Source organism: Miniopterus schreibersii (genome assembly GCF_964146895.1).
Source record: "Miniopterus schreibersii genome assembly, chromosome: 9".
In the NCBI taxonomy this organism is placed as follows: Eukaryota; Metazoa; Chordata; class Mammalia; order Chiroptera; family Miniopteridae; genus Miniopterus; species Miniopterus schreibersii.
In genome coordinates, this window is record NC_138118.1 from 17,355,662 (window position 1) to 17,381,572 (window position 25,911).

Sequence of the window (25,911 nt, forward strand, 5' to 3'; positions counted from 1 at the left end):
AGGTGGCACAGAAGGAAACCCTGAAAATTTGGTGCTTAAAAATTAGACTCACTACTTTTGATAATGTGTATTTTCTTACTAGAATAGTTATATATACTGTCCATATTCTTATTAAAATATAAAAACTAGGGGAAGGTAAAAAGCAAGACAAGAGCAGAGTTTCTTTTGTAATTGAGCACACAGTCTCATTTACACTCTTCTACAACGAGAAATATTCTATACACTATTATTGAGCTCAAGCTGAAAAGAATCTATTTTCTGTAAACCAGGAGGTATCAGAAGTTGGAAGAGTTGCAATTCAGCACATTTTATAGGATTTTTGGCACATGCGGGTTATTTTTAAAGTGGGGAAAAAAGCCTGTCCTCTCCCTATACCCAAACACAGCTGAGCTGATTCAGCACAAATCTCCCTCTAAAATAAAATCCCAGTTTGCAGGGAGTAAGCATGGAAAGTTCCAGCCCCAAGGATGACATTTCACAATCGCAGCTGAAAAGATGAGCGGGTGCCTTAAGACAAGTAGACCACTAATCATGTCATATATTCAAGAACCTTCACCAGAAAGCTACAAGCAACTTAGGAGTCCAGGGAATAAAGTCATTAATAAGCAAAGTACTATGAGAGTATTACCAAGATAAGAGAATCTCAAGGGCTCTAGCAGCTAAAAAATCATTTCCCACAGGTGAGCATACAGAAGAAATTTCCAGGAATGCAGCTGAATGTTCTAGTTTCTTCACTTAACTTAGAGAAGCTTTCTAGAAAGGATATTACAATATACATCATACAAATACCACACTTCACCTAAGAGCTATGTGCTCAACTCAATACCCTGGTAATCCCTAAAGCACAGAGGTACTTTTCACAGTCTGCAGATTCAAAAAACAAGCACTCATTGTCAGAACTACTATTTAGGTGGTACCAGGTTCTGTCTTATTGAGAACAACAATTTCCAGAAACTTGCAAATCTACAGTCATTTCTGTTCATTATTTACCAGACAAAGGAGCTAATGAGTCAAGGATCATTCCCAAACACAAAGGGTAAAGGGTATCTAAAATGACCCTTGGTCTCCAAGCACTCTGACACATTCCCATCATGTCAAAGTGGGAGAAGTCTTACTAGAAAAAGGCATGGTCAGGAATTACAAGTCCTTCAAAACATCTCACGATTTGGTGAATATCTTCAGTCATTTATTCAAAAAATTTACAGCCACTTTGGCGGTAACAGCTGCCACTAAGAAGGCAAGGACAAGCAACCTCATATAAACCTGTCGATTTAAATCACAACACATTCACACCCATTGGGCCTGTTTTGATCATTAACATAAAGGACTTTTCCATGGCGTGAGTGAGTCCAATTAATATGAAGTGCAAAATGTGGAGATGACAAATGAAACATTTATAAAAACCAAACTAAAATACATCAGCAGTAATTAACAAGAATCCCCAACTGCCAGCTTTGCGCTTAACACAGCTGATTAAGTAACACACGGCAAAAGAAAGAACTTACAAGTGTTTTTAAGGAAAAGGACAGCCCTGTTAAATAGCCCGAAAGAGTAAAGGAGTCCTCCTCAAAAAAGCCTGAAGAGCTCTCAGGAGCTGAGTGAAAAACTGCTCCTGGTAAGGAATGTAAGTTACCCCTGGTGCCTTCAGATTGCTCCTCAATCTCTCCTTGGCTCTAGGCCAAGGTAAACAGGGGGCCTGTCCTTTCCTTTCTCACCTATTCCAAGAGATTGAAAAGAAGGGAAAATCAAGCTTCAACATTGACTTAGCAGTGCTACCTATGACCTCATGTTGTTTGTGTAACTAGAACATGTAATCTGACAGTTTTCTCTGAAGAACAATTTGATGAAATGTCACTTCGCAGGGACATCTCAAAGACTAATGAGATAATGTCTAGTAGGCTGAAAGCATTCAGAGGGCTGATCTATGGTGTCATTACCACCTGCTGATATCTGTAGACTAGGATAATGCAGCTGAAGAGAATGAACTTTTTGTAGCATGGAGTTATGTGTTCCATACAAGAACTGACATTCAAAAAATGACTGTGACCCTGGATATCTGCACATGATTCAGCACACACAAAGGAAAGCAGGCCTTTCTAGATGGTCTCTAATTTAGCATAGCAATTAAAAGCATAGACACTTGGGTAACATACTTAATTTCTATGAGCTTCATATTCTTTACCTGTAAAAATAGGAAAGATACACACATCTTGTAGGGTGGTGAAGGTGAGAATTAAATAAAGGTGAAAACATTCAGAGTTTACCATAAAAAACTCAAGAAATGACAGCCCTGACCCCATTAAGCTGGAATGAGCATTATATAAATTGCCTTAAGAAATCTGTCTAGTTCTCAGTGCAAACTGGAATAGTATGAAATCATAAAAAGATATTCCCCAAATTACAAATGAGCCACATCTTCTAGAGATGACTCAGACATTCAGGATATTTTATCCCAAGGAAACAAGACTATTAACAGCAGTTTAGAATCCAGATTGCCAATCGGATTCATTAAAGCACATTAACCCAAAACAGAGATAGCATCATTTACATATAATATTAGCCATTTGCAGGTTTACTTGGGAGTCCTGAAATGAAGAGGCAATATCACCCTACTTCTTGCACACAAGCTAACTGTTTGGAAATCAAACGGGCCCTATTTCTACCTCCTTTTATGTATTTTTTCCCCCAGAGAGGGGAAGGGAGAGGGAGAGAGAAACATCAATAAGCTGCCTCCTGCACACCCCACACTGGGGATGAGGCCCACAACCTGGCATGTGTCCTAACCGGGAATTGAGCCAGCAACCCTTCAGCGTACAGGACGATGCCCACACAAGCCAGGGCCCTTTATATATTCTTATCTGGGTCCACAGTCATCAGCCCAGTGTCTCCCTTATCCCCTAAAGTTAATGAATTTGGTAGAAATTTATTGAGCACTTACTCTGCACAATGAACTGTAATATACTGGGCCCTAGAGTGATGAGCAAAAACAGATGGGGGCCCTAGTCTGCCTAATATAACAAATCTAACAAGAGAGATGGATACTAACATTCAAATACATTAAGATGTAAAAATTATGTACAGATTAATATGCTAGAAGGGGGGTTGCTTGGGGAGAGCTTCTCCCAGGAAGTCACATTTAGCTTGAATCCAAAGTATAATCATGAGATAAATAGTGGAGGAACAATGAGAACAAAGAGGGCATCTCAAACAAAAGAAATTGCAGGTGCAAAAGCCCTGAGGTGAGAGGGAGCATAATGAATTTCAGAAACCGAATGAAGGCGAGAAAGTTGAGCAGGAGGTGGGTGAGAAAAGGGGTAGAGGGTTACATCTGAGAAGCAGGCTGACCTCACCCTCTTTTTCCGGATTTTTTAACAGAATGAGCAACAGAGAAGTTTTCAGCACTCTAAGGCTTTCTTACCCTGTGGCTAGAGATTGACTTGGAACCAGATCATGCTGAACTTTGTTCCCTATAGGAAGCAATGGGAAGCCATTAGGCTTAGGCAAAGGAGGAGCATGATGTAATTGTCATTTGTGAAGCCTTTAGTTGCAGGTGCAGAAGGGACCAGAGTGGGAAAGAATGGCTGTGGGAAAACCAGTAAAAGGACTACAGAAGTCCAGATGAGAGGAGATATGAGACAAGGTGGAAAAGAGCAATGAAAAGAAGAGGAAACATTCACGTATACACCCGGCAGAAGTTGGTGGGAGACTGGAATATGAGAGGTACGGTAAGAGAGGGTGTCGAAGATGTCTCCCGCAGCAACAGATAGTGATGTGACTCCCAGAACACTGAGGAGACCAGATTTTCTGACAGGATATCATGAGTTCAGTTTCGAACATACTGGATTTATTATAAGTGTGGCACATAGGGAGATCATTCCCCTCCATTCCCAAAGAATTCCATGCCTCTGTGAGTATGGCCCTCAGGAAAGATAGGTTTCAAAAAGAGAACAATCTAAAGCAAAATGAATTTGAAATAACTTTCTAAATTATTTTCAGCCTCATAACTTCCCAAATGTCTGCATTTATCAAGAAAAATGGCCAATTTTGGCCTGGCAGGTTGGGCTCAGTGGTTAGGCGTCAGCCTGTGGACTGAAAGGTCCTGGGTTCGATTCTGACCAAGGGCATGTATCTCGGTTGCAGGCTCGATCCCTGGCGCTGGTCAGGGCTTGTGTGTCTCTCTCACATCGATGTTTCTCTCCCTCCCTCCCTCTCCCTGAAAAACAATGGGAAAAGTATCCTCAGATGAGGATTAAAAAAATAATAAGAAGAAAAATGCCCAATTTTAAGTGCCTAAAAAAGAGTCAGCCTGGTTCACAAAAAAATTTTCAATGGCATGAAAACCACATAATGTCATCCGTTTACAAATAAGCCTCATTCTCAAATTTTGCTTATTCAATAGAAACAGTGGCAAAAACAAGTTAAGGAGCAGACATGTATTCTGGGGCAGAGGCTTTTAAAGACAAGAGAGCATCGACTGCCAGGGCAGATGCGTCAATGCCCTCTGGCTCATGTAATTCCATCTCTTCCACCATTTTTGACCCTTCAATTATCTAAACTTTGAATACAGTGGTTCCTGTGGTGATAACTGCAATTATGTCATTTGTAAATGCTATACTACACAGATTAGAAATACTGAGATCTACTTTAGAGATTCTCAGAGGCAGGTGTGAAAAAAATGCCAATGAAGGTGCAGTTATTATTATCTTATTGCCTGAGAGAAAAATAACAGGCACACAAACTCGCTTTCCATGGGCTGACTTGTCTAATCATTAAGAAAAAAATATGTACACACAGAAACTGCTTCTGCTATAGGAAGAGAACTACAGCCCTGGTTCTTTTAGGAAGGTTTCAATCTCACCATCTTATATACCTGGGATATCATTTAGGAAAACTGAAAAACATGTTGAAATTACCATGGATTGCATTTCTCCACTCTACTAGGGCCGTGAAGAACCCAGTGAAGACCATGCATATTCCTTAGTCAAGATTGTACATGTGAAAGCACAGATGGCAGATGGTAAACAGGAGGTGGGGAGGGCATTCTACCAGGCAGTATAGCAATTCCTACAGCTTCTGAAACGCTTCCAGCATACCCTTGTATCCTACCTCTCCCTCAAACCAGAGAAAACACACACACTGCAGATATTCATTTTGTGGAAGCTGGAACCCTGAAGCCACATCTAACCAGGTACCATACAAATCTGTATAATGGGTTGATGATAGTCAAATTAGTTGCACGCTGATTTACATCTCTTGACCCCAGAACCAGTAAAAAAAAAAAAAAAAATCATAACAGAAAAAGTACAGCTATGCTGAATTCTATACACATATAAAAACAGCATTATTAAAACAAAACAATATATCTTCCTGCCATCTGAAAGGACTAGCATTATCCTAGATTCTCATAACTCCATGAGAGAGAAAAGGCAAATAATATTCCCAGTTCACAAGTGATAAAACCAAGGCTCAGGGAGGTGCATCATTACTTTAATTAAGGCATTTAGCCAGAATTAAATGTTGGAAGTGAATCAAAGCGAGTTTCCATAACTGAAATGGAGGCCATTGAACCTAACGAAGCACCTCAGCAGTTTGCCTTCAATCTTATTTCTCTGCATTCTAGAAATTACTCAAAATTGTCATATTATAGACTTTCTAGGATAGTCAAATAATAGTCTGGACAGAAAAAATGATTTTACCTCCATTATCTTGCTTAAGCTCTGACAGGCTACCCTAATCAGCTTTCCTGCACACAAGCACATAGGCACACAGGCCCACATGCTCCCTCTCGGTGCTTCTTAATCACCATGTGCCATGCTCAACAGCTGCAGTGGTCTGAAGGGAATTGGCAGAAATGTGCAATGATGTGCTAGCCACCCCCCTGAGGCAGCGACTGCCCTGCCTGCTCCCAGACTCAAGAGCTCATGAGTGTTCGCTATTGCAACTGATGGCCCCAGAAGACAGGCAAGTGGTTTCAGGTGGTGAGTCAGGAAAAGCAGTTCACATCAGGAATGTTCCAGCCCAGCAGAGCTGAGCTGCATCCTACTCCCTACACAGGCATGACGGTATTCATCATTTATACAATGTCACCATGGGGGACAAAACTTGGACTCAGCACAAACAGAATCCAATCAGGTCTGATGCAGAGGAACCAGTAAATGAGGCTTCTCCCACCAAGAAAACCTAATTGCTTAAGAACTGCCACCATTTCTGACACTTGAGGTCCCTTTTTCCTGAGATAGAGGACTTGACAAACATAGAGGCCTGGCATATGGCTGTTTGAGAGCTGAGCCCTGGGCCACCCGTAGGACCGTTCAGCAGCTGCTGCAATAAACTGTGATCAATGTTCCCAGGGGGGAAAGAGAAAGAGGGAAGGGCAGTCTTCAAAGAAACCAGGGGGATGCCATAACACATGCCATAACGGGCTGCTCATGAATCAAATACGCACTGCCACTCCTTTCAATGTGATTTTAGATGAATTTCAGTAAAATCCACACATGTGAAGGAATTCCTTATTTGTCTCTAAGCTATTGTTTATGAGCCAGTAAATGAGTGATACGATACCAACTTGGTGAAACAGAGATGTTGGACATTAGATCAGGTAACAGGAGACCTAGAAATTGAAAGAGGCTTAAAGCCATCATTTGCACTACACTTCATGAATGAATACAGCATTCTGTCAAGGTTTATACGATGACAAATGAGCCTATTCTCTGAAGGAACCTGAGGAGATTTAATACTTGTTTTAGGGAATCCAGTTTGCTTTCTCTACCTCAAAATTAGCAACTTCATCTTATGCCCAACTTCAAAATCTCTTGCTATAATTTATCATTCTAGTGACTATGGTATATAATAAAATTGGTGATATTTATATTTATTATACACTATTTTGGCACAAGTTCAAAACCAGAGCCTTATCAAACTGTCACATCATAAATAGTTTAAAAATCTACATTTAGGTAAAGAATGTTAATATCGCTTCAATTTGTTAAGGCCATTCATATAGCAAAAAATGGCCTTACCTTTCTGAAAATACAATAAAAAGTGGCCCAAAACATGACACTGCCTACAGGAATCCCCACTGAATCAAAGTAAGAAAAAGACAATCACAGTTCCTTGCTGAACAGATTTCTCTCCTTTACCAAGGGAACAATCCCATTCATTGCCTGTGTTTATTCAGGACATGAAGAACTGCCCAAGACACTTAGGGTGGGAAGGTCAAGAAAAATAAGGGGAAACTCGGGAGCTCACTACCAGTTTCCCAGAATGGCAAGTTCTGCAGCTGGTCATAGAATATTATGCTCTAAGAATGCAAGGGAATGCACTCTTAGGGCCTCTGAGCTGCCACACTAAACTAGAAAGTCAAGTGTGCTACCCAAAAGGCTCCATAGGACACCACGCACTCGCTCCCTGCCCACAAAGGCATGCTCCTATTCCAGGAAAGCCCCTCTTCTCCTCGAGAGACAACCTATCCCTCAAAAGTAGGGGAAGCAGGAAAAAGTGCTAACCTTCCCTCATTAGCAAATCCCACAGCACCAACCTTTAAGGGAGGTGGTTGGAGAGAACAAGAGAGCCAAGTGATGGAGCTAAGGGCAATATACAATTAAAACTGGAATTGTGCCTGGGCCCTGGAAGGAACATGTTGTGAGACTTTGGAATCACACTTTGGTCATAGCCTCAATTTTAAACCTCTCCCACGAGATACCACTCCCTGATAGAAAGGCATGCCTCTCTGCGAATCGAACCAATTCCACCTGACTCTGTGGAGAAGTGTCTGTCATCTGCTGGTATCTGAGATTCCATCAGAAGGGTCCAGCTTAAAATAATCCCCACCCATTGGCCAATACGTTCGTCATCACTTGCCTTCTTCCCAACAAGCTTCTTTCGAAGAAATTCCCGGGCTTCGAACATGTAAGGGATGTCATACAGGGGACGCAGCTTCTTGTTCTTATCCTAAAAGCAAAATAAAACAGCACATCAGGACTGAGGAATAAAGCCGAAATAACACAAAACACAAACGAGCACACCCAAAAGCACAATATACTAGAATGCAGTGAAACATACTCCCTCCCTCTTAGCATCAACACACTGAATAAGTGCTAGATGCACAGTAAATGATTAATATTTGGTTGAATGCTTTACAGGGAATAAGATTACCTTTTTCATGTGACAGGCTCAAAAACAAGCAATGGAATGTTTCCAAATACCCAAACTGGAAACAGCCTAAAAGTTCAATCGACAGGGAAATACCTACATTAATTGTGATATAGGGGAAGCTTGATAAGTATTAGGGCCCTTCAAATATTCACAGACATAGTATAAATCTAATTCTACTATTCTGTAAGCCTTTAATAAGCACTGACCAACTACTAGCCCCATACAATGCACTCCGTAAGTAGATATAGTCATGGGTTTAAAATTCTTGTAACCTAACAGAGTAATAGAAGAAAGCCTACAGATACGAAACAGCAACACAAAGCATTTTGAATAAGTGTTAAATTGTATGATATAAACTAGGGACTAGGTGCTACAAGAATTCAGGTCAGTGGAAAGAAGTAATCAGAAAAGGTTTCATGGGAAAGGTTTCATGGACTTCATGTGAATTTGCACAATAGGAAAAAACTAGGAAGAAAATTAGAGTTAAAAAACAAAACAAACAAGAGAGGCAGAAATAAATAATATTTTAACATACACACAAAAATATAAACACACACTATTTCTTCATTATCTCATGGGCCCCAGATTTCTCCAAAAATAGGTTATTATTCTAAGCAATGTAACTTTGAGAATATGAGAGTCTAGGTGAAGATGACAGAATTGGAAATGGATAGGAACTTAAGAGATATGAGAACCATTTTTAAGAAATGAATTAATAGGAACTGACAACAAAATAGAGGGAATAAAAGAGGAGGAATCCAATATTCTAAGTCATAATGACCAGCATTCAAAGTCAAGAGAAGTCTGCCTTTAAAAATGAGAGTGAGGAGGGTTAGAGCATGTATAGAGAAGTAGAAAGATGTTGGCTAGATCATTTGGTATAATTACTGTAATGTCTCTCTCCTGCTAGCTCTCAAGTCCCATGAAAACAGAGATCCTATTCATTTCTGCTGTTCCCTGTGACTCCAGAGCCAAGTACAGTACCCCCCTCATAGTACATACTCATAAATAGTTGTACAAATTTGTGAATCTCCAGGTCCCAGATAATACTTGAAAAAATTCAAGTATTTTTTTCAAGGAGAAAATCAAGGACTAATTCCTAATCTAGATGCAGGCTGTTGCTCCCCGACTCCCATGCTGTGTGGCTAGTCCACCTAGCCTTACCTTTGCCATCTGACAAAACAAGATTATCTCTGTATAACCCATTCTATATTCAAAAAGTATTTAAATTATTTTTCTTAAATAATCAACAACTCCCAAACAATCTCTCATTTTAATACCCTATGTTTAAACTGAACCTAATAAAAATATTGAGGTCAAAGGAATAGAAATAAATTTTCCTTCTAGATCCTAACTAAACCTCGGGGTCCAGGACATTATCATTTAAACACTTCACTCACTGATATCACCAAATAAATCTCTCATCAGAATGTTGATAATTCTTTTGAGTTTGAGCTTCACATTTATCATCATCCAACTGTCTTCTACTTCTTTGGTTAAAAAAAAAAAAGGTAGAAGTTATCATTCCAATGCCCCTCTAGGAAGTTAACGCACCTTCAGAAATGAAGGTGAGTCTCTATTCCTTCTTCCAGATAATGTGTGGGAGACCACGTACTCTGCCCAGAAACTACTGAGATGGCCAAACTCTGACCAGCGTCCTTGGGTGTTATGATTACTGTCTAATAGGTAAAGTATGGCACTAAACATGAAAACTTTTACTAATATAACACTGAGGTTTTCTTATAGAAAATAACAAGCACAATGGGACAGATGAGAGTTGCCTGGCTAGAGGGAGTGTTGTGTAATAAGGGCAGATGTATAGGATTATGGGTATTTTTACAAACATCCAGGCAGCCAAATGAAAAGAATGGGTCACTACTGAGGAGGTAAGTATGATAGATAAGCCATAAAATAGAGCTTATGATGACACTCAGTGATGATATAGTAAGAATGCTTGCTAGACAGAAGATGTTAGGTGCCAGTAATGAACAGGATTTTTAATAAACACAAAATCAATGGTTATCAGAATCAGCCCTCAGAAATAAAGAAGTACCCATGTATTCATAATCACCAAGCAATAGAGGACAATCTATTTACAGAGAGTAGCTGTGTGGTTACACCAGCCTAAGTGAATATTTTAAAAAATGAATCGCACAAACTATCGACATTTACCTTACATAGTCTTATGACTGCCACAGCATCTAAGTATCCGAACCTTATCCTACTTATTCTCAAACACCAGCAGTACACTCTGACTGAAACTCCAAACCAATTAAGGAAAGGTAAGAAATACAGGTCGAACCAGCATTCAATGCAAATGATGGGATGAGGTGCATCAACATGTGTGAAAATGGCTGTTTGAAAAAGAATCCTGCCCGGCGAGCGTGGCTCAGCGGTTGAGCGTCGACCTAGGATCCAGGTGATCGGGGTTCGATTCCCAGTCAGGGCACATGCCCGGGTTGCGGGCTCGATCAATGACTCTCTCATCATTGATGTTTCTATCTCTGTCTCTCCCTCTCCTTTCCTCTCTCTGAAATCAATAAAAATATATTTAAAAAAGAAAAAGAAAAAGAATCCTTTCCTTAAGACACTCAACAGGACTGGGCCAAGACAAAATACCCTCAAAAGAATGAAAGAAAACAAGCAGTACACTGACAGACATCCCAATGAAACACAGGGCAACATGGGAGTGCGATTATATGCCTCTCGTGAAGCTAGGGAAGAACTAACAGCACAAGCTGAAAACAAGACACCACAGTGAAAACAGAATGATCTTGTTACTCTAACCCCTCAGAGCTAGCAGCTATTGACATCTGCAAACATCTTACAAGAGAGATATTAGAGGTCCCTAAGAAACTATAAAATAAAAGCAATTCTTCCAAATTACCATGTACATAAAAGCCTTTAAAATCTCTAACAGGCAACTGAAGTCTGTGGAATGTATTCTGAGAAAACAGGACTTAGCTAAATCTTGCCTGCTAAAAAGGACTGTCAAATTTAGATTCTAATTTACATGAGAATATTTTTTTAAAAATAAAAATAGAAAAGAATGCTTGCTTTATCTGGTGGGTGGACAATACACACACACCAGTCTGTGCTGTAATCACTGTACATCCTGACATTGTATGTAGGTCCTGCAATGATTCACATCAGAGGTGACTTCAGTCTTCTGTAGCTTTTAGGGTTTGGGAGAGAGGCCCAATGCCCACATCTAGGCATCTAAAGACAGGCGTGGCATTTTTATAAGAAGATCATTTTTGGCTGGTTTCCAAAATGACATCTCCAGTCAATGCTCATTTGGAGGGAATCGAAGGAACCTCCAATCAAAGCCTTACCTCAACCGTAATTCAGGACTCATTTTATCTAGCCCATGCAATAGCCAAAAAAACTGTATCCAAATAATCTAATGACTTGGGATACTGCAAGATTCCTTAAGCAAGGCTGAATAAACACAAACCACTATAAAAAAAAAAAAAAGAGAGAGATTGATAAATGTGGGTCCACTAAAATTTTAAAAATTCATTACTGAGAAAACATCATGAACAACATGACAGGCTAAAGTGAAGACTCTTAGCAGCTGATAAGAGAAATGGATAAAGAAATGGCACAGCAGAATGCGAGAAAACGGGTGTAGGGCGACAACTGTAATTACCTTGGTGAGGCCTACCCTGATCATATTACATTTTAGCAATAGGAAAGGAGGTATGAGATGTAATCATCTGGAGCAGGTGGGGAACGTCCAGCCCATGAAATCATTTGGTCTGGCCCTGCCAAGGCAACTGCAGGCAGGACTCAAAATTCAATAAATCTAGGAGCTTTTTTCATAGCTAATTTTTTAAGCTGATAATTTTGTATGGCCTGCAAATGATGTTATAAATATCCGAATGGCCCTTGGCAGAAAAAAGGTTCCCCACTCCAATCTGGAGAAAAGCAGAGAGAGCAATCAGGGCAAAGGCCTTGAGTTAGGAGCATGCCTGGTGAGTTCACGGACCAGCAAAAACATCGCTGTGGCTACAGCAGAGTACAGGGGGACAGCTGAAGGAGACAAAGACAGAGGTCTGACTTAACATTAGAAAGAACTACTTTGGCCACCACGTTGAGAACTGACACTATAGCAAAGAAAGGGTAGAGCAAAGGGAGACTACTTATGAGATTATGACAATAATCTGGGATGGGAATAATGGTAGATTACACCAAAGAGGTAGCAGTGAGGAAAGTAAGACATTAGAATCTGGATATATTTAGGAAGTAGGTAGATAGAATGTAAGGTTTAAGAGAAAGGGAGGAGTCAAGGATGACTCCAAGTGTTTTTGCTGAGCAAATGGAAATACAGGTGGGATCAACAAAGGAGATGGGGAAGACCACAGGTAGAGCAGACTAGAGAAAGTGGAGTAATATCAGGAGTGCAGCAACAGGACATGCTAAACTTCCAAGTGTAAGAGATGTTGAGCAGGCAGTGGGATATGCAAGTGTGGCATTTGGAAGAAAGGTCTGAACTGGTAGTGTATACATTTGGGAGTTGTTGGCATATAGGTGGTATTTAAAAACCTAAGAGACTGAAAAGGACCGAGGGCTGAGTCCTGAGACATAAGATTAAGAGGTAAAGAATAAGAGAAGAAATCTGCAAAAGACGACTGAGAAATAGCAACAGTGAGCCAAGTAGGACAAAACGACCAGAGTGTTATGTCCTAGAAGCCACGGAAGGAAGTGAATTCAGAAGGAGGGAATGACCTACTGTGTCCAATACAGCAGGGCAAGGGAGGGGAGGACTAAGGTGTGCATGTTGGATTCAGCTAAGTGTGGGTCACCAGTAACTTGACAAAAGTAATTCTGGGGGAGCTGCTGGGGCAAAAGCCTGAATGGAACTAGAACTAGGAATGGGAAGAGAAGAGCTGGAGACAGCAAGTACATACAGCACTTCTGAAAGTTGTGCCACAAAGGAGTATGAAGGGATTATGTGGCAGCTGGCAAAGGAAACAGGGTGAAGAGAAGGTGCTTTTGTTTTTTATTTTAGATGGGAGCAATAACAGGCAATTGTCCAGGAAAGAGCAAATAAGTGATAAAGTAGGGCAGAGGACAGAAGTGGTAAAGCAAGGTCCTTAAATAGGCAAGGAGAGAACTGGCCTTACATAGGTGTACCAATCATTCATATTTAGCTGTGCGGATGCAGGTACTATTAGGTGGGTAGACGTAGTAGGGAGTCGCTGGAAGTTCTCTTCTAATTACTTCAATTTACTCAGTAAAGAAAGGAAGAGCTAGAAAAAAGAGAAACAATCCATCCAATAGAAGACTTGGTAAAAGGTATGAGCAAGTAGTTCACAAAAGTCTGAACTCCAACTGGACACTGTGTATGAAAAAAAAGGTGTAACTTCATTAATAATTAGGAAAATATACATCGAGATACTACAGGATATCCATTATACTGGCAAAAATTTTAAAGGTGAGAATGCAGGGAAATGGGAGTGAGTGCCCTTTAACCACTGATGGAATTATAAAATGATCCAACTACTGTGGCATCCTGACATGGAACTAATTGGCATCATTTGTGAAAGTTTAAGATCTGCTTCCCTAGAATTAGGAAATTCTACTTACAGGGAGATTTATACCCTAGAAAAGTCTCACACGTGCAAGACAAGTCTAGCAGTGTTCATGCTAACACTGTTTACAGTATAGTCACAGAGCAGAATACCACAGAGCTGGTAAGCTGAATTAGAGCAACACAACAAATGAATGAACAAATGTGAAAAACAATATTGAGAAGAAAAACAAGTTGTAGAATGAAACAGTAAAATTCCACTTAAATACAGACTAAAAACAGACACAAGCAACATTCTTCATAGAGCTATATAAGCAGCAAGAGGGTAACAGTGTTACAATATAGAATGGATGGTTATGGTGACTGATGTGCCAGGGGCGGTGGAAGAGCAAAGGAAAGCTAGAAAGAATGGGGCTAGGGGTGAGTACACGGGCTTTCAACTTTATCTGTAAAGTTTTATCTCTTTGAAAGAAGAGGATCTAAAGCAAGTGTGGTATAATATCAAGGATGAAAAGAAAATGTTTGTTATATAACTTTGGACTTTTTTTAAGTCAAAAATTTGGGGGATAGAAAACCCCAAAATTTGTTTGGGCAACTTTTTAAATTTTAAAATACCGTTCTGCAGCAGAATAACTAGCCATTCTTTTCCTCATAAAAAATGCATTAGATTCCTTTTTTCCTCAAAAAATAAAATATATATTCTTTCATAGATGTATGCTTCCAAGAGGCAGAAGGGAATAATTTATCTACAAATGTTCTCTCAAATAACCAGGGTAAAAAACAAGTTTGATTTTTGTTTTTGAAGGAGCTTGAACTGTAACATATTAAAGTAGCCATGCGGAATTAATTTCTATGAAGATCTTAAAACTGACTGTTGAATTAAAATAAGACCAGACGTGATCAGATTAAAATGGAGGAAATTTCAAACAGTAAATATTGGACCAGTCCCAGATGCCCTACCACACATGCCATTTTAATAAACAAAGGCTGTGATTTCCATTTGAATTATAGACTTAAAAATAGGAACATTACTACATGCCCTGGGAGTATTTACAATCAAGGACCTTTCAATTCCCTTGGCAGCCAGAAGACAGAATCCACAAAAGGTGGGTAGACAACTAGAAAGGTATAGTCAGCAGCTGGGAAAAGGTTCAAAATTGTAACCACCTTGGCCAAATGGAAGTTATATTGCACCACTATACCTAAACGACCATACACAGAAGATTCATACACCCAAACATTTCCCCAGGAACTGTCTATCTCCCCAATGAGCTCTGCTTCACTATCTCAACAAAAACCTCTTAAAGGTCAATAGGGCCTATTAAAGAGACAAGGTCTGGGTAAGTCACAAATTCACAACAATGCAATGCAGTTTATACATATCTCCAGAAAACAAAGAAGAAATGGTAAACAATAAAAACAAATCAAATTGAATAATCCAATTAAATAAACATGAAAATGTGACTGTAAAAATTCATGGGTGTGAGAATGGAAGGGGATTGTACTTTCAACCCCATGGTTATGCAAGATACCAGAACCCTTAAGTGTGTTTTACTGCCTTTATAAGACCCTCAAACTTCTAGATTTTCCTGACAAGCCTATTTGATCTTGCTGATCCCATGTTTAAGGATCTAATAAAATGTGTAAAAACACTGGAATTTAAGGTATAATAATAATTGCTATTGTTAATGGTAGGGTCCAAGCTGAAGGAGTTTTAGAAAATGGCAGAATCAGGAAGATCACTGTGACCTTCCTCCTACTTTCTCCCCTGCAACAGGTCCTATTATAACCCTCATGTGAGAGGTGCCCTCCATATATCCTTATTAACAAAGAATAAGGGACACTGTGAAGAATCCAAACTGAGAGGCCTTGCTAAGTTTCCCCCAGTTTACTCCACGCCCCTCATGCTCTTTGGCCTATCGTATTTCTAGAGGACTGCCTACTCTTTGTCAGACCTAGCATAAAATACTCAAGTCTCTTTCTTCCAGTCTCCATTTCCTTATGGAAGCTCCTAAGTCACACGAAATTTATATGAAATACATGTGTATGTATTTCTCCTGGTAATCTTTGTCAGTTTAGTTTTCAGAGCCAGACAGGGACCCTATGAGGCTAGGAAAACTTTCCCCCCCTACAATAACAACCCTTTCAAAGTAGGCTTAACGCGGATAGCAATCCTACCTGAATGGCTGTAAGGATTACGATACCCCTCCTACAGCAAGGAAAGTAAAGCTTAAATTAAGTACGGGCATCGTGTCATGTAACAAGTAACGGTAGAGCAAGGATTTGATAGCAGCTATCCCAGAGGCCCAGGCTCCCGGCCGGTGAGCCAGAAGGCAATCAGCCCGGCAGGGGTTATCAGGTTTTAGTGTGCCTAAGAATCACATGGGAGCTTTCAACATACAGACTGCCAGGCTCACACCACATATTCTGATTTAGGAGAGATCTGGTGTGATTTCCACAATTCTATATTTTTAATAAGTAGCAAAGAGGACTGTGGGCCACACTTTGAGAAATGTTGCTGAGCACCATTTCAGCTCCTGGCCCCACTTAAACCAACCGAAATAAGGGGAGTTCTAAGGTTTAAAAAGTCAGAAAGCAACAATGAGGAACTTGATTAATGTCAAAATGATTAAATAATAATAATAAAACATAAGTAAGTAACAACTGGGGAATTTAGGCTTACCTCTGCATATGTAGCTGGAGGTAATTAAAAATCTGCCTTGAGCTTCTATAAAGACAACTTGAAACATTCTAATAATGGTGGGAAAACAAGATTTCCAAATATTCCTCAAGTCCAACACAGGAAGACAATCTGGAATCTGAGAATCAAGAGAGAAAACCAACCTGCCTATTCCAGGGAACAGCAGAAGGTATATCCTCTCTGCCGCCCAGACATCCAGTGCTCTAGACCAGCGATTTTCAGCCTTTTTCATCTCATGGCACATAAACTAATTACTAAATTCTGCAGCACACCAAAAAATGCATTTTTTTGCTGATCTGACAAAAAAAAAAAAATAGGTATACAGTAATTTTGATTCATTCATACTGGGTGGCTATTGTGTTGGCTGTTGTCATTTTTTATTTGACTATCTAAGGGAAAAGAGGTCAGCGCCTCTGGCGAGTCAGGTACAGTATGTTTTCAGAATTTTCACACTGGTTGAAAATGACTGCTCTAGACCTAGACTAGCCAGAAGAAAAGTATCAAATCCAAGAATCAGCCACAGTTACAATGTCTCCTGGCAACATGAGAGGAGAAGAGTTTCATAGTATCCAGGGAGAAAGGAGCAAAGCCCATTTAGGCAGCTTCATGTCCTTGAAGGGACTCACCTGTCATCTGCAGTGCACAGTATATGATTACATTCCACAGCAACTTGCACATCCCAAAATTAAAGTATCATTTTCAAGACCATCATGTAAGGGAGGAAAAAATCTGTCTCTGGAGACTGCTCTTCTACTCAATTACATTAGCTGACCAAGAGCACTTCCAGAAGTACTTGCTATTTATTGATCCGATGCAGTAAGGATGGGGGGAAAAAGAAGGCCAAACATCAGGTCTTCCTTTCCTCCACTACCAAGACCCTGTTCAAGATTTAAAAGAGTTCAAGACTAAGAAAAGGGCTCAAAGGGCTCAAAAACCATTATCCAAGCAGGCATAAGACAAAGAGTGAAATAAAACAACAGCACTACCCCTTACAGACCTCAAGGCCAAAGAAAGAGAAGGCTCACAAGCCTTCTATCGGTCACTGCTGCTGATCAATCAGACAGACGCCTGGGCTCTAAACAATGATCCTGGCTGCTGGCTTGCCTCAGTTTCCTCTAAGAATCAGCAACTTAAGAATTACCTGGCTTAATATAATTTATATGTAAAAATACTTACAAATAGTCCTCACTTTGCACAATTGTGGTATATATGAATTTCAGTTATCACAACTTAATGTCGGTCAATAATACAGTTCAAATTCCACTCTTTAAGACTTCCTTTTTTTCTAGTTTGCTAACTTTGGTCATTTTCATGAATGGATACTGAATTCTAGCAAACATATTTTTGACACCTTTGAGATCCCGTGCTTTTTATCTTTAGTCTGTTAAGGATGTAAATTTCATTTATTGATATTTAAATGTCAAACCAGGTTTGCTTTCTTTCTTGGAATAAATTTAATTTCATGGTGACATGTTAAAAAAAAAAAAGACCTGGCATTATATATGACTTTGCTGTGAAAACCAGGCAAAATTATTTCAAAATACTGTAAAAATCAAAAGAGGAATAAATACACTGGTACAAATTAAAGCAATGCTAAGTTCACACTCCAGCCACATTTTAGGTGATATAAATGTCAGGGGGACACCAACTGCACTTTGAGTGTTACTAAGAAGCAAAGCTACTTACCTGAGTTAAGTTTTACAATATCTAACATGGATGTTAACAAGAGCTAAAATGCCAAGAGACAGAAGACATAAGCCCAAGTTACAGCATTAATCACTTTCTGACTTGTATTACTTTATATAGCTCCTATCTTTATCTTTCCTACCAGACCACAAGCGGGAAGATCTGAGAGAAAAAAGATCTTTATACTATCTAGAAAGCACCTAGCCTAGTGCCATATTCCTATAAAATGCCAACACACAGAGAGAATAAAATGAGGAATACAAAAAGGCCTATCTAAAGATTTTTAAAACTCAAATTACACTTACTGTGATTGTGGAAATGAATGGAACTGGTTAGTAAATATAAAAGTGAATCAAAACAAAGGTGGGGGGAGGGAATGCGACTGCAGGTCCATACAACTGTAGGCAAACTCATCTAATGAATGCCACTTATACAGCACTAGTTGAATATGAACTATTTCTAACGTGTCAACCTTCTGGCTACTACTGTCAGATATGACTCTACACTACAGAAAGATATGTATATTACTGAAAAATGATTAAAAGATTCTAGACTAGGTATCTCACTGTACAACATCTAGGCTCTATGTAAGCAGTGATGCAAAAATAGTACTCTTGGTAATTTCACTGTGTAGTGTTACCAAAAAAACAGATTTACAAAATCCAAATAATCAGTGTGTTCTCTTCTGACCTGGCTAAGACTTCAAAACAATGTCTGCTCTCTCTACTGCTCTGTCTACAAGTGTGACATAATAAATTCTATTACTTATGATCTTTGGAAAAAACACGCCCTCAATCTATCATTAGCTAATAGTTAACAGAAATCTTTACAGAGCACATATAATACCAAGGACATTTGCTGGGGTGGTAACATTTGCAGTTAAGATGGAAGAGCGGAAGAAAGGGGTGGTGAAAGATTGCAGAGCCTTTCCTTCATTCTGGAAAGGCTAATCTGCAATAATACTAACAGGTGTGAAGTTTTGCTGACTGCGCACTCTTCACATGCTGTTCAAATGAGGAAATGAAGCTATGAAGAAATAAAAAAATAATTACTGTCTCTCTAGCCTCTTTCTCTCGAGCTAATAGTTCTGACGATTGATTGCAAACATAAGTCCATGTTAACACGGAAAACCCCTTCATTGGAAAGGACACAAAAAATCTCCAAATAAGAAAGCAGAGTTTTAATGGGGGATGGGGGGCAGGGGGCAGGGGGCAGGGAGACAGAATCTTCAAGGACAAAGCAGGCCTGGAGGCCCACGAGGAAAAGGAAACCAGCGGGGACCAGTATATCACAGTTGGCTCTGCTCTTCTACAGTTTCTTTCCTTTTCATTGGAAGCTCGTAATTAACCAGTTGGCCCCAAATCATGTTTTCTAGTAATGGAGAAATCTTCTCCCACATTTCTTACCCTTCATCCCCAGGCTAAAAATGGAGAGCCACTGCCCTCAGAAGAGGCAAGCCCGTCACTTCAAGTACAGGCTTCGAGCCAGATGAAACCCGTCCAGCAGGGTGATGTGCCACAAGCCCTCCCACAGTTCTAGAAGGATGGAACAAGATGGAGAGAAAATAAATCTCTTACAATAGGAGACCAATTTTCTCTGTAACACACAGCAGGATCGGGTGAGCCCATTCAGAAGATAATACCATCTTGTTAGAGAAATGCTTCTTTGCAAATGCCTTCCCTTCTTTACCATATTAAAAAAAATAATTATTATTAAAGTTTCTTCCTGGAATAACACAGAAGGGAAAATGATGCTGGATATGACACCATTTTAGCTGATGCCAGTGGAACCTTCAATTGAGCCAGATTTCCAGTCAAATTTGTGCAATAAATTGTGGTGCATTTCCAAAATTGAGACTGAATTATGTAAGTGCACAGCAGAAAGGTCTCCCTTTAGACACTGAATTTCTGTCTTGCCAGTTGCATCACTCCAAGATCCGAATCAGGCTGCCAGGTCTAGTGTCACATATTTTATCCACCGAATTCAAAGTATTCTCAGCCTGTGTTTAAATATTCAATAAAACGAGACGTGTACCTTTTCAGGACAGATATCGTTCTAACCCTACAGAGCAAAGATGACTCTCTTTTACGGTATAGTCTACTCTGTCATCAATCAGTAAACTACAACATTTATCATCCACTACTACCATGGAGAAATACTGGTAAATGAAGTTATCAGAACTATGAACAGCACAGGCATTCAGATACAGCACCCAGCTGGCAAGGCAATTTCATTATATATACATGATATGCCTTGTCCTGCTGCAGAAAGGGCCTTGACAAGCCTGAAAAGCAAGACCTGCTGGAGGCTGCTCCTGGGAAAGAGTGTTTCTTTACCCAGTTTGAAATAAATATACTCAGGAATGTATTGGAGTTATTTTATACCAGTTGTTTGCACCTAGTGAACAAGCAGGAAAGTAACCAGATCCCCAGGACAGTCAGGTGAGACTGAGGGACAGCAGGGCATGAGTAGGGAAATCTCACTCTGCAACAGTGGTGTCATCCACAGCTGTTTGTGTCCATGGGGAATGAGAGACCTGAGACTGGTGTATAGGTCCGTGAGAGTACAGTTTTAGCTCCTGTAATATGTTATGTCACTCTAAATCCCCTTGTTCTTCTAGCCATGAAAGAATCTTTAACTGTGCCTATTTAACCACATTTTTATGCCAATCCCTTCACCGTCTCATTGCGACAACCACACACTTACCTTTCCTATTGCTAGCCTTCAGACTAACTCCCTTAACACAAAGGGTTGGCCCTAAATTTCTACAACACTTCTTTAAAAAGCAAAATAAACATCACTACCATTTGAGTGCCTACTATGTGCATTTTACACATACTATTTCTAATCCCCACAAGAATCAATAAAGCTGAAATTATTAGCTTTACTCAACTGATAAATTAGGTGCCCACAGCAAAAACATGCCCAAAATAACACATCAGAGCAAAAAAAAATCCCGAAAAGATCTGTCTGGCCCTAGAGCCCATGCTAGTTTCTCTCAATCATCTGCCTTAGTACCATTAAGGTTGCAAGAAGTGACAGACTATTCACTGGCTTTCCACTCACATCTGGTTCCACACTCAGTCCCCCACAGACCTGAAAAGGTCAATTAATTTCAACATGTAATGTATGCCCACTAAAGCCACCAGCTCCTGGGAAACTCACCGAGATTAAGTAAGTTGGACTGTATTTGTGCCAGTTATGAAGCTATTGTCACTCAGTTTCAAACCTAACCTTTTTTAAATTCCTGTTTATAATGCTGGGGTGGGAAGCCTGCCAACCATGTTTCTGCTTTGCCAGCTGGTTCCCTGCTAGGCTCTGCCAATAGGGGATGTTAGAGGGAGAATGGACAGGAAGAAGAGACAAACACCATTCCCATTCCTGTCATCTCCTCCAGAGCAATACTGCTTCCTCCCAGCAATGACAGTGTGTTCCAGTAGCAGCAACCGACTCCAGCTTGTAGTTTTCCCTACACTCCCAGGAAAGTCACATCGCACCTCCTCAGATTCACCACTACCAATCACCTGGCAGCCCATCCTATGAGGACTGGGTCCCAGCTCCATCAGATTACTCCTCCAAGCTTACAGACACACATATCAACTCAAAGGAGGTCCGAGTCCCACTTCCACTGGGTCGATCCTCCTATTTATTCCCTCACTGAGGCAGATGATGGTCAAAACCTCCATGTGACCATTAGGGTTCTCTTTTGGGCTTCTTAGTACTCCCATACCTGATTAATACCTGATTAACTTGTCTCTGTTAAAATAATAGGTGTAGTTTCTTTCATCTGATATAGTGGCCATAGCACCCTGTCTATGTAACTGGACAGAGACATTTTCAACCATCAGAAAGTCCAACTCTCTTGATAACCAAAACTCTCTTCAAAAAGACTGTCCCTTACTGCCCCAGACTATCCCAACCTAGCCGGTTCCCAAATAGCAGGAGCACCTACAATGTAAAAGTGAGGACAAAAGACCCAAGAAAAATGGAAGGAGTGCACATGAAGAACTTCCACAGTTAAAACAGGTGATGGAGAGAAATGCTAGAAAAATATAACAACTTGTAACACATGCACTACACTAGAGTAAACAGACAACTTTCAAGCCCATATGTCTAATCCATGAAGTCTACAATATACAAAGTTAAACAATAAGAGAACAATGTACCCTAAAAGTTCTTTTCTACTTGATACATTGTTGAACTCTCTTGTGAGGAGTGAATTATTTTGTGACCTTAAAGCCCTAGCATAAGGAGGCTACATGCATGGTTTCTGAATTTGAGATCATGGTAAAGATGGAAAAGTAAAAACCTAAAATGTATCAAGGTGGTTACCAAATTGCATAAAGAGGGATGTAAATAAAGTGAGGGTTAGTAGGGCTGGCCAAGCTTAAAGGAGGTCTGAACATCAACAAAATATCATTTTTCTCCCACAGCAAGATGGAAAAATTACACCAAATTTGCTACATCATAGCTTATCATGTAATGTCACTAAGTGAAGTCTGGAAACTTCATCAAAAAAATTGGAGCTCAATAATTACCTGGAACTTAAGGGAAGGGGAAAAGGGAATTGTTTAATGGATATAAAGCTTCATTTATGGGAGATGAAAAAGTTCTGGCGATCTGTCTCATAACCATGTGAATATATTTAACACTTAAAAAATAGTTAAGATTCTAAATGTTTAACGATTTTTTACCACAAAAAGGGGGGGAGCACTAAAGATAATATCCTGATCTCTTTAATCTGGGAGAGGCACAAGCATGCTATCAAATTCTAAATGCATGTTAACATGAGAATTTTCAGATATTAATCCTAATCTCCGGTTGACTGCAAAAAGAGATTAGTCACTATTTATAAATATAATCAGCTTGGCCAGCATGGCTCAGCGGATGAGTGTTGATCTATGATCCAGGAGATTGCACTTTGATTCCTGGTCAGGGCCCATGCCCGGGTTGAGGGCTCGATCCCCAGTGTGGGGCATGCAGGAGGCAGCCGATCAATGACTCTCTCATTGTAGATGCTTTTCTCTCTCTCTCTCTCTCCCCTCCCCCTTCTCTCTCCCCCCCCACTCTGAAATCAATAAAGACTAGATAGATACAGATAGATAGATAGATGATAGACAGACAGATAAAATATATATAAATACAATCAAACACGCTAGCTCAGTTCTGGTCCCAACAACTATATTCCAAGCTGTTTTCTTCCTCAACAAGCCCCATGACTGAACCTTGTACGCCTCTTTTTACATTATTCTCCATGCCAAACGTTCTGTAAGGCCAAGGCCAAATGCTACCCACCTATCAAGAAACTGTTCTCTGAGCTCTCTAATCAAATATTCTCTCTTCTCTCATGGAACATGGGACCCAAGTCAGTATATATGCTTCTTACATCTCATAGGTGATTAGAAGCTATCTGAGGTTACAAACAGCATTGTATCTTTCAAAATTCCACTGTAGTTATTTAATCCTCAAAACAATTCAACAGAATAAACAAATACTATATTTTTGACAGGTGAAGGAAAAGAGACTAGTGTAATTTTTTTTTGAAGATTTCTTTATTGAAATTTTAGAGAGAGAGGAAGGAAGAGGGAGAGAGCGAGAGAAACATCGATGTGAAAGAACAATGACTGGCTGCCTCCTGCACGCCCCCTACAGGGGATCTAAGCCCACAACTCGGGCATGAGCCCTGACAGGGAATCGAAATGGCAACCTTTTGGTGCATGGGATGATACACTACCAACTGAGCCACACTGGCCAGGGCTCAGTGTAATTTAGGTCCTGGGCCACACGAGTAGAAAATGGTAGGGGCAACCCAGCCAGGTGGCTCAGTTGGTTGGAGCGTCATCCCGTACACCAAAAGGTTGTGGGTTAGATTCCTGGTCAGGGCATGTGTCTGGGTTGTGGGTTTGATCCCCCGTCGCATATGGGAGGCAGCTGATCCAATGTTTCTCTTGCACATCGATAATTCATTCTCATTCTTATTTTCTCTCTCTCTCTTCCTCTCTCTTCCTTCCTCCCACCCCCTTCCCTCCATCCCTCTCTTCCTCTCTCTCCAAAATCAATAAAAATATCCTCAGGTGAGGATTTAAAAAAAGAAAGAAAAAGAAAATGGCAAGGGCAAAAGCTGAACTCTAATTTAACTGATTCATGGCCACTGAATTCTATTACAAGGTGTCCAAGGATCCTATGATCCCTCTAACAGCTTAGTGCAAAAGACCCATTTTCCTTTTCCAAGCACTAAGCTCTCTGACCTACCGGGGTTGAGTTCCTGTTCGAGCAGCCGCCCTCCTGGGAGATGTGCACAAGGTGACCTCACCCAGAATCCCAGCTCGACCTCACCACCAGATGACAAGAATGCCGGGCAGCTCCTAACAAATGTTGCTGAATGCAAGAAACTACTCAGGGTCACTGCTAATGAGAAGCCAGAACATCTTGTCACTTACCTAACAGAATGTTCACCTAATAAATCTTACAGATTCAAACACAACCCAACACCAGGAGGTTACGGGGGGCGGGGGGTGCAAACATTCCAAACCACTCCACATCATGGCCTGCCAACATACTTCCAAAAAATAAGATATAGCCCATACAGGGTTTTAAAATCCATACTAATCAGAAATTTTCTAAAAAGCTATAAGCAAAGATAAAACAATGACCTAATTTTAATCAAGAACAAGGTACGGCAAAAGGATGAAGGGCCAGCAAACCAAGAGAGAAACATTCTGGCTAAGCAAATGAATCAGCTTCATAACAAAAAGAAATAATCATGGCCATATAACAGGCACTAGAGAAAACCAATCTGCACTTTTTTTTTTTTTTTTAACTTCAGCACACTATATTTCCTTAAAAGCAGAAACTGTCTTTGCAGAATATGGTGCTGCCCAGCACATCTAAACCACAAATGCTTAAGTTAAATTAAGTATGAAAAAACCACAAATGCTTAAGTTAAATTAAGTATGAAAACAATACCATTATGTAGGATGTTCGCTACCATAGTGAGAACTGAAAAATAACCTTAATTTAGCTGTAAAAAAAATTTCAGTTGTCTCACACTAGTGAGATAGGGATGGGCTCAAGTTTACACATGTATAATTTATGAATTTTTAAAAAGGGTTTGCCAATCGATTTGTGTGTAACTAAGGGCTATGTTTAAGCTTCTTAACTGAATATATATACAATATACTGCTGATTGATAGAACTACAAATCTACCTTTTTAAAAATACATATATCTTTATTGATTTCAGAGAGAGGAAGGGAGAAGGAGAGAGAGAGAATCATCAATGATGAGAGAGTTGTCACTGATCGGCTGCCTGCTGCATGCCCCGACTGGGGATCCAGCCCACAACCCGGGCATCTGCTCCAACCAGGAATCAAACTGTGATCTCCTGGATCCTAGGTCAACACTCAATGGCTGAGCCATGCCTGGCCGGGCTATAAATCTACCTTTAACAGTGAAGCACCATGGAAAGTTTCTTGGCAGCAATGCACTAGCCTACCTCATAGAACCCGGTTGAGAGCTGGAGAGAAACAAAGGGATGGACTGCTGGGGAGGGGAGGAGTGGCCTGAGCTAGTCAGAAGTCTTCTGGCTTAAACTACATTTTTAAAAAACACTATCATATGCCAGTTGCTGGAGAAAATTGCTCCTGTTCTCAAGACAAGAAGAAGCTTGAAAAACTGACCACAAAATTACAGGACTGGGAAACATGCACAAGGTGCTATAAGAAGAGCAGAAATGAAGTGCCTAAAATCTTGAAAAGGTCAGGTCAGATATGCTTCATGAGGAGGTATTTTAGCTAAGTCTTGCTTGAAGGATGACCAATTGCTACAAAGATGTG

At 40.1% G+C, this 25,911-nt stretch overlaps 1 protein-coding gene across 1 annotated transcript in view; it reads right to left on the reverse strand.

The window, feature by feature from the left end:
* Positions 1-25,911, reverse strand: part of SND1 (staphylococcal nuclease and tudor domain containing 1) — a 419,115-nt gene that overhangs the window by 262,524 nt on the left and 130,680 nt on the right. The window contains exon 11 of the mRNA XM_081146624.1: positions 7,861-7,950. Coding sequence (XP_081002750.1) covers positions 7,861-7,950 — 90 coding nt within the window. The remainder of the gene's footprint in view (positions 1-7,860; positions 7,951-25,911) is intronic.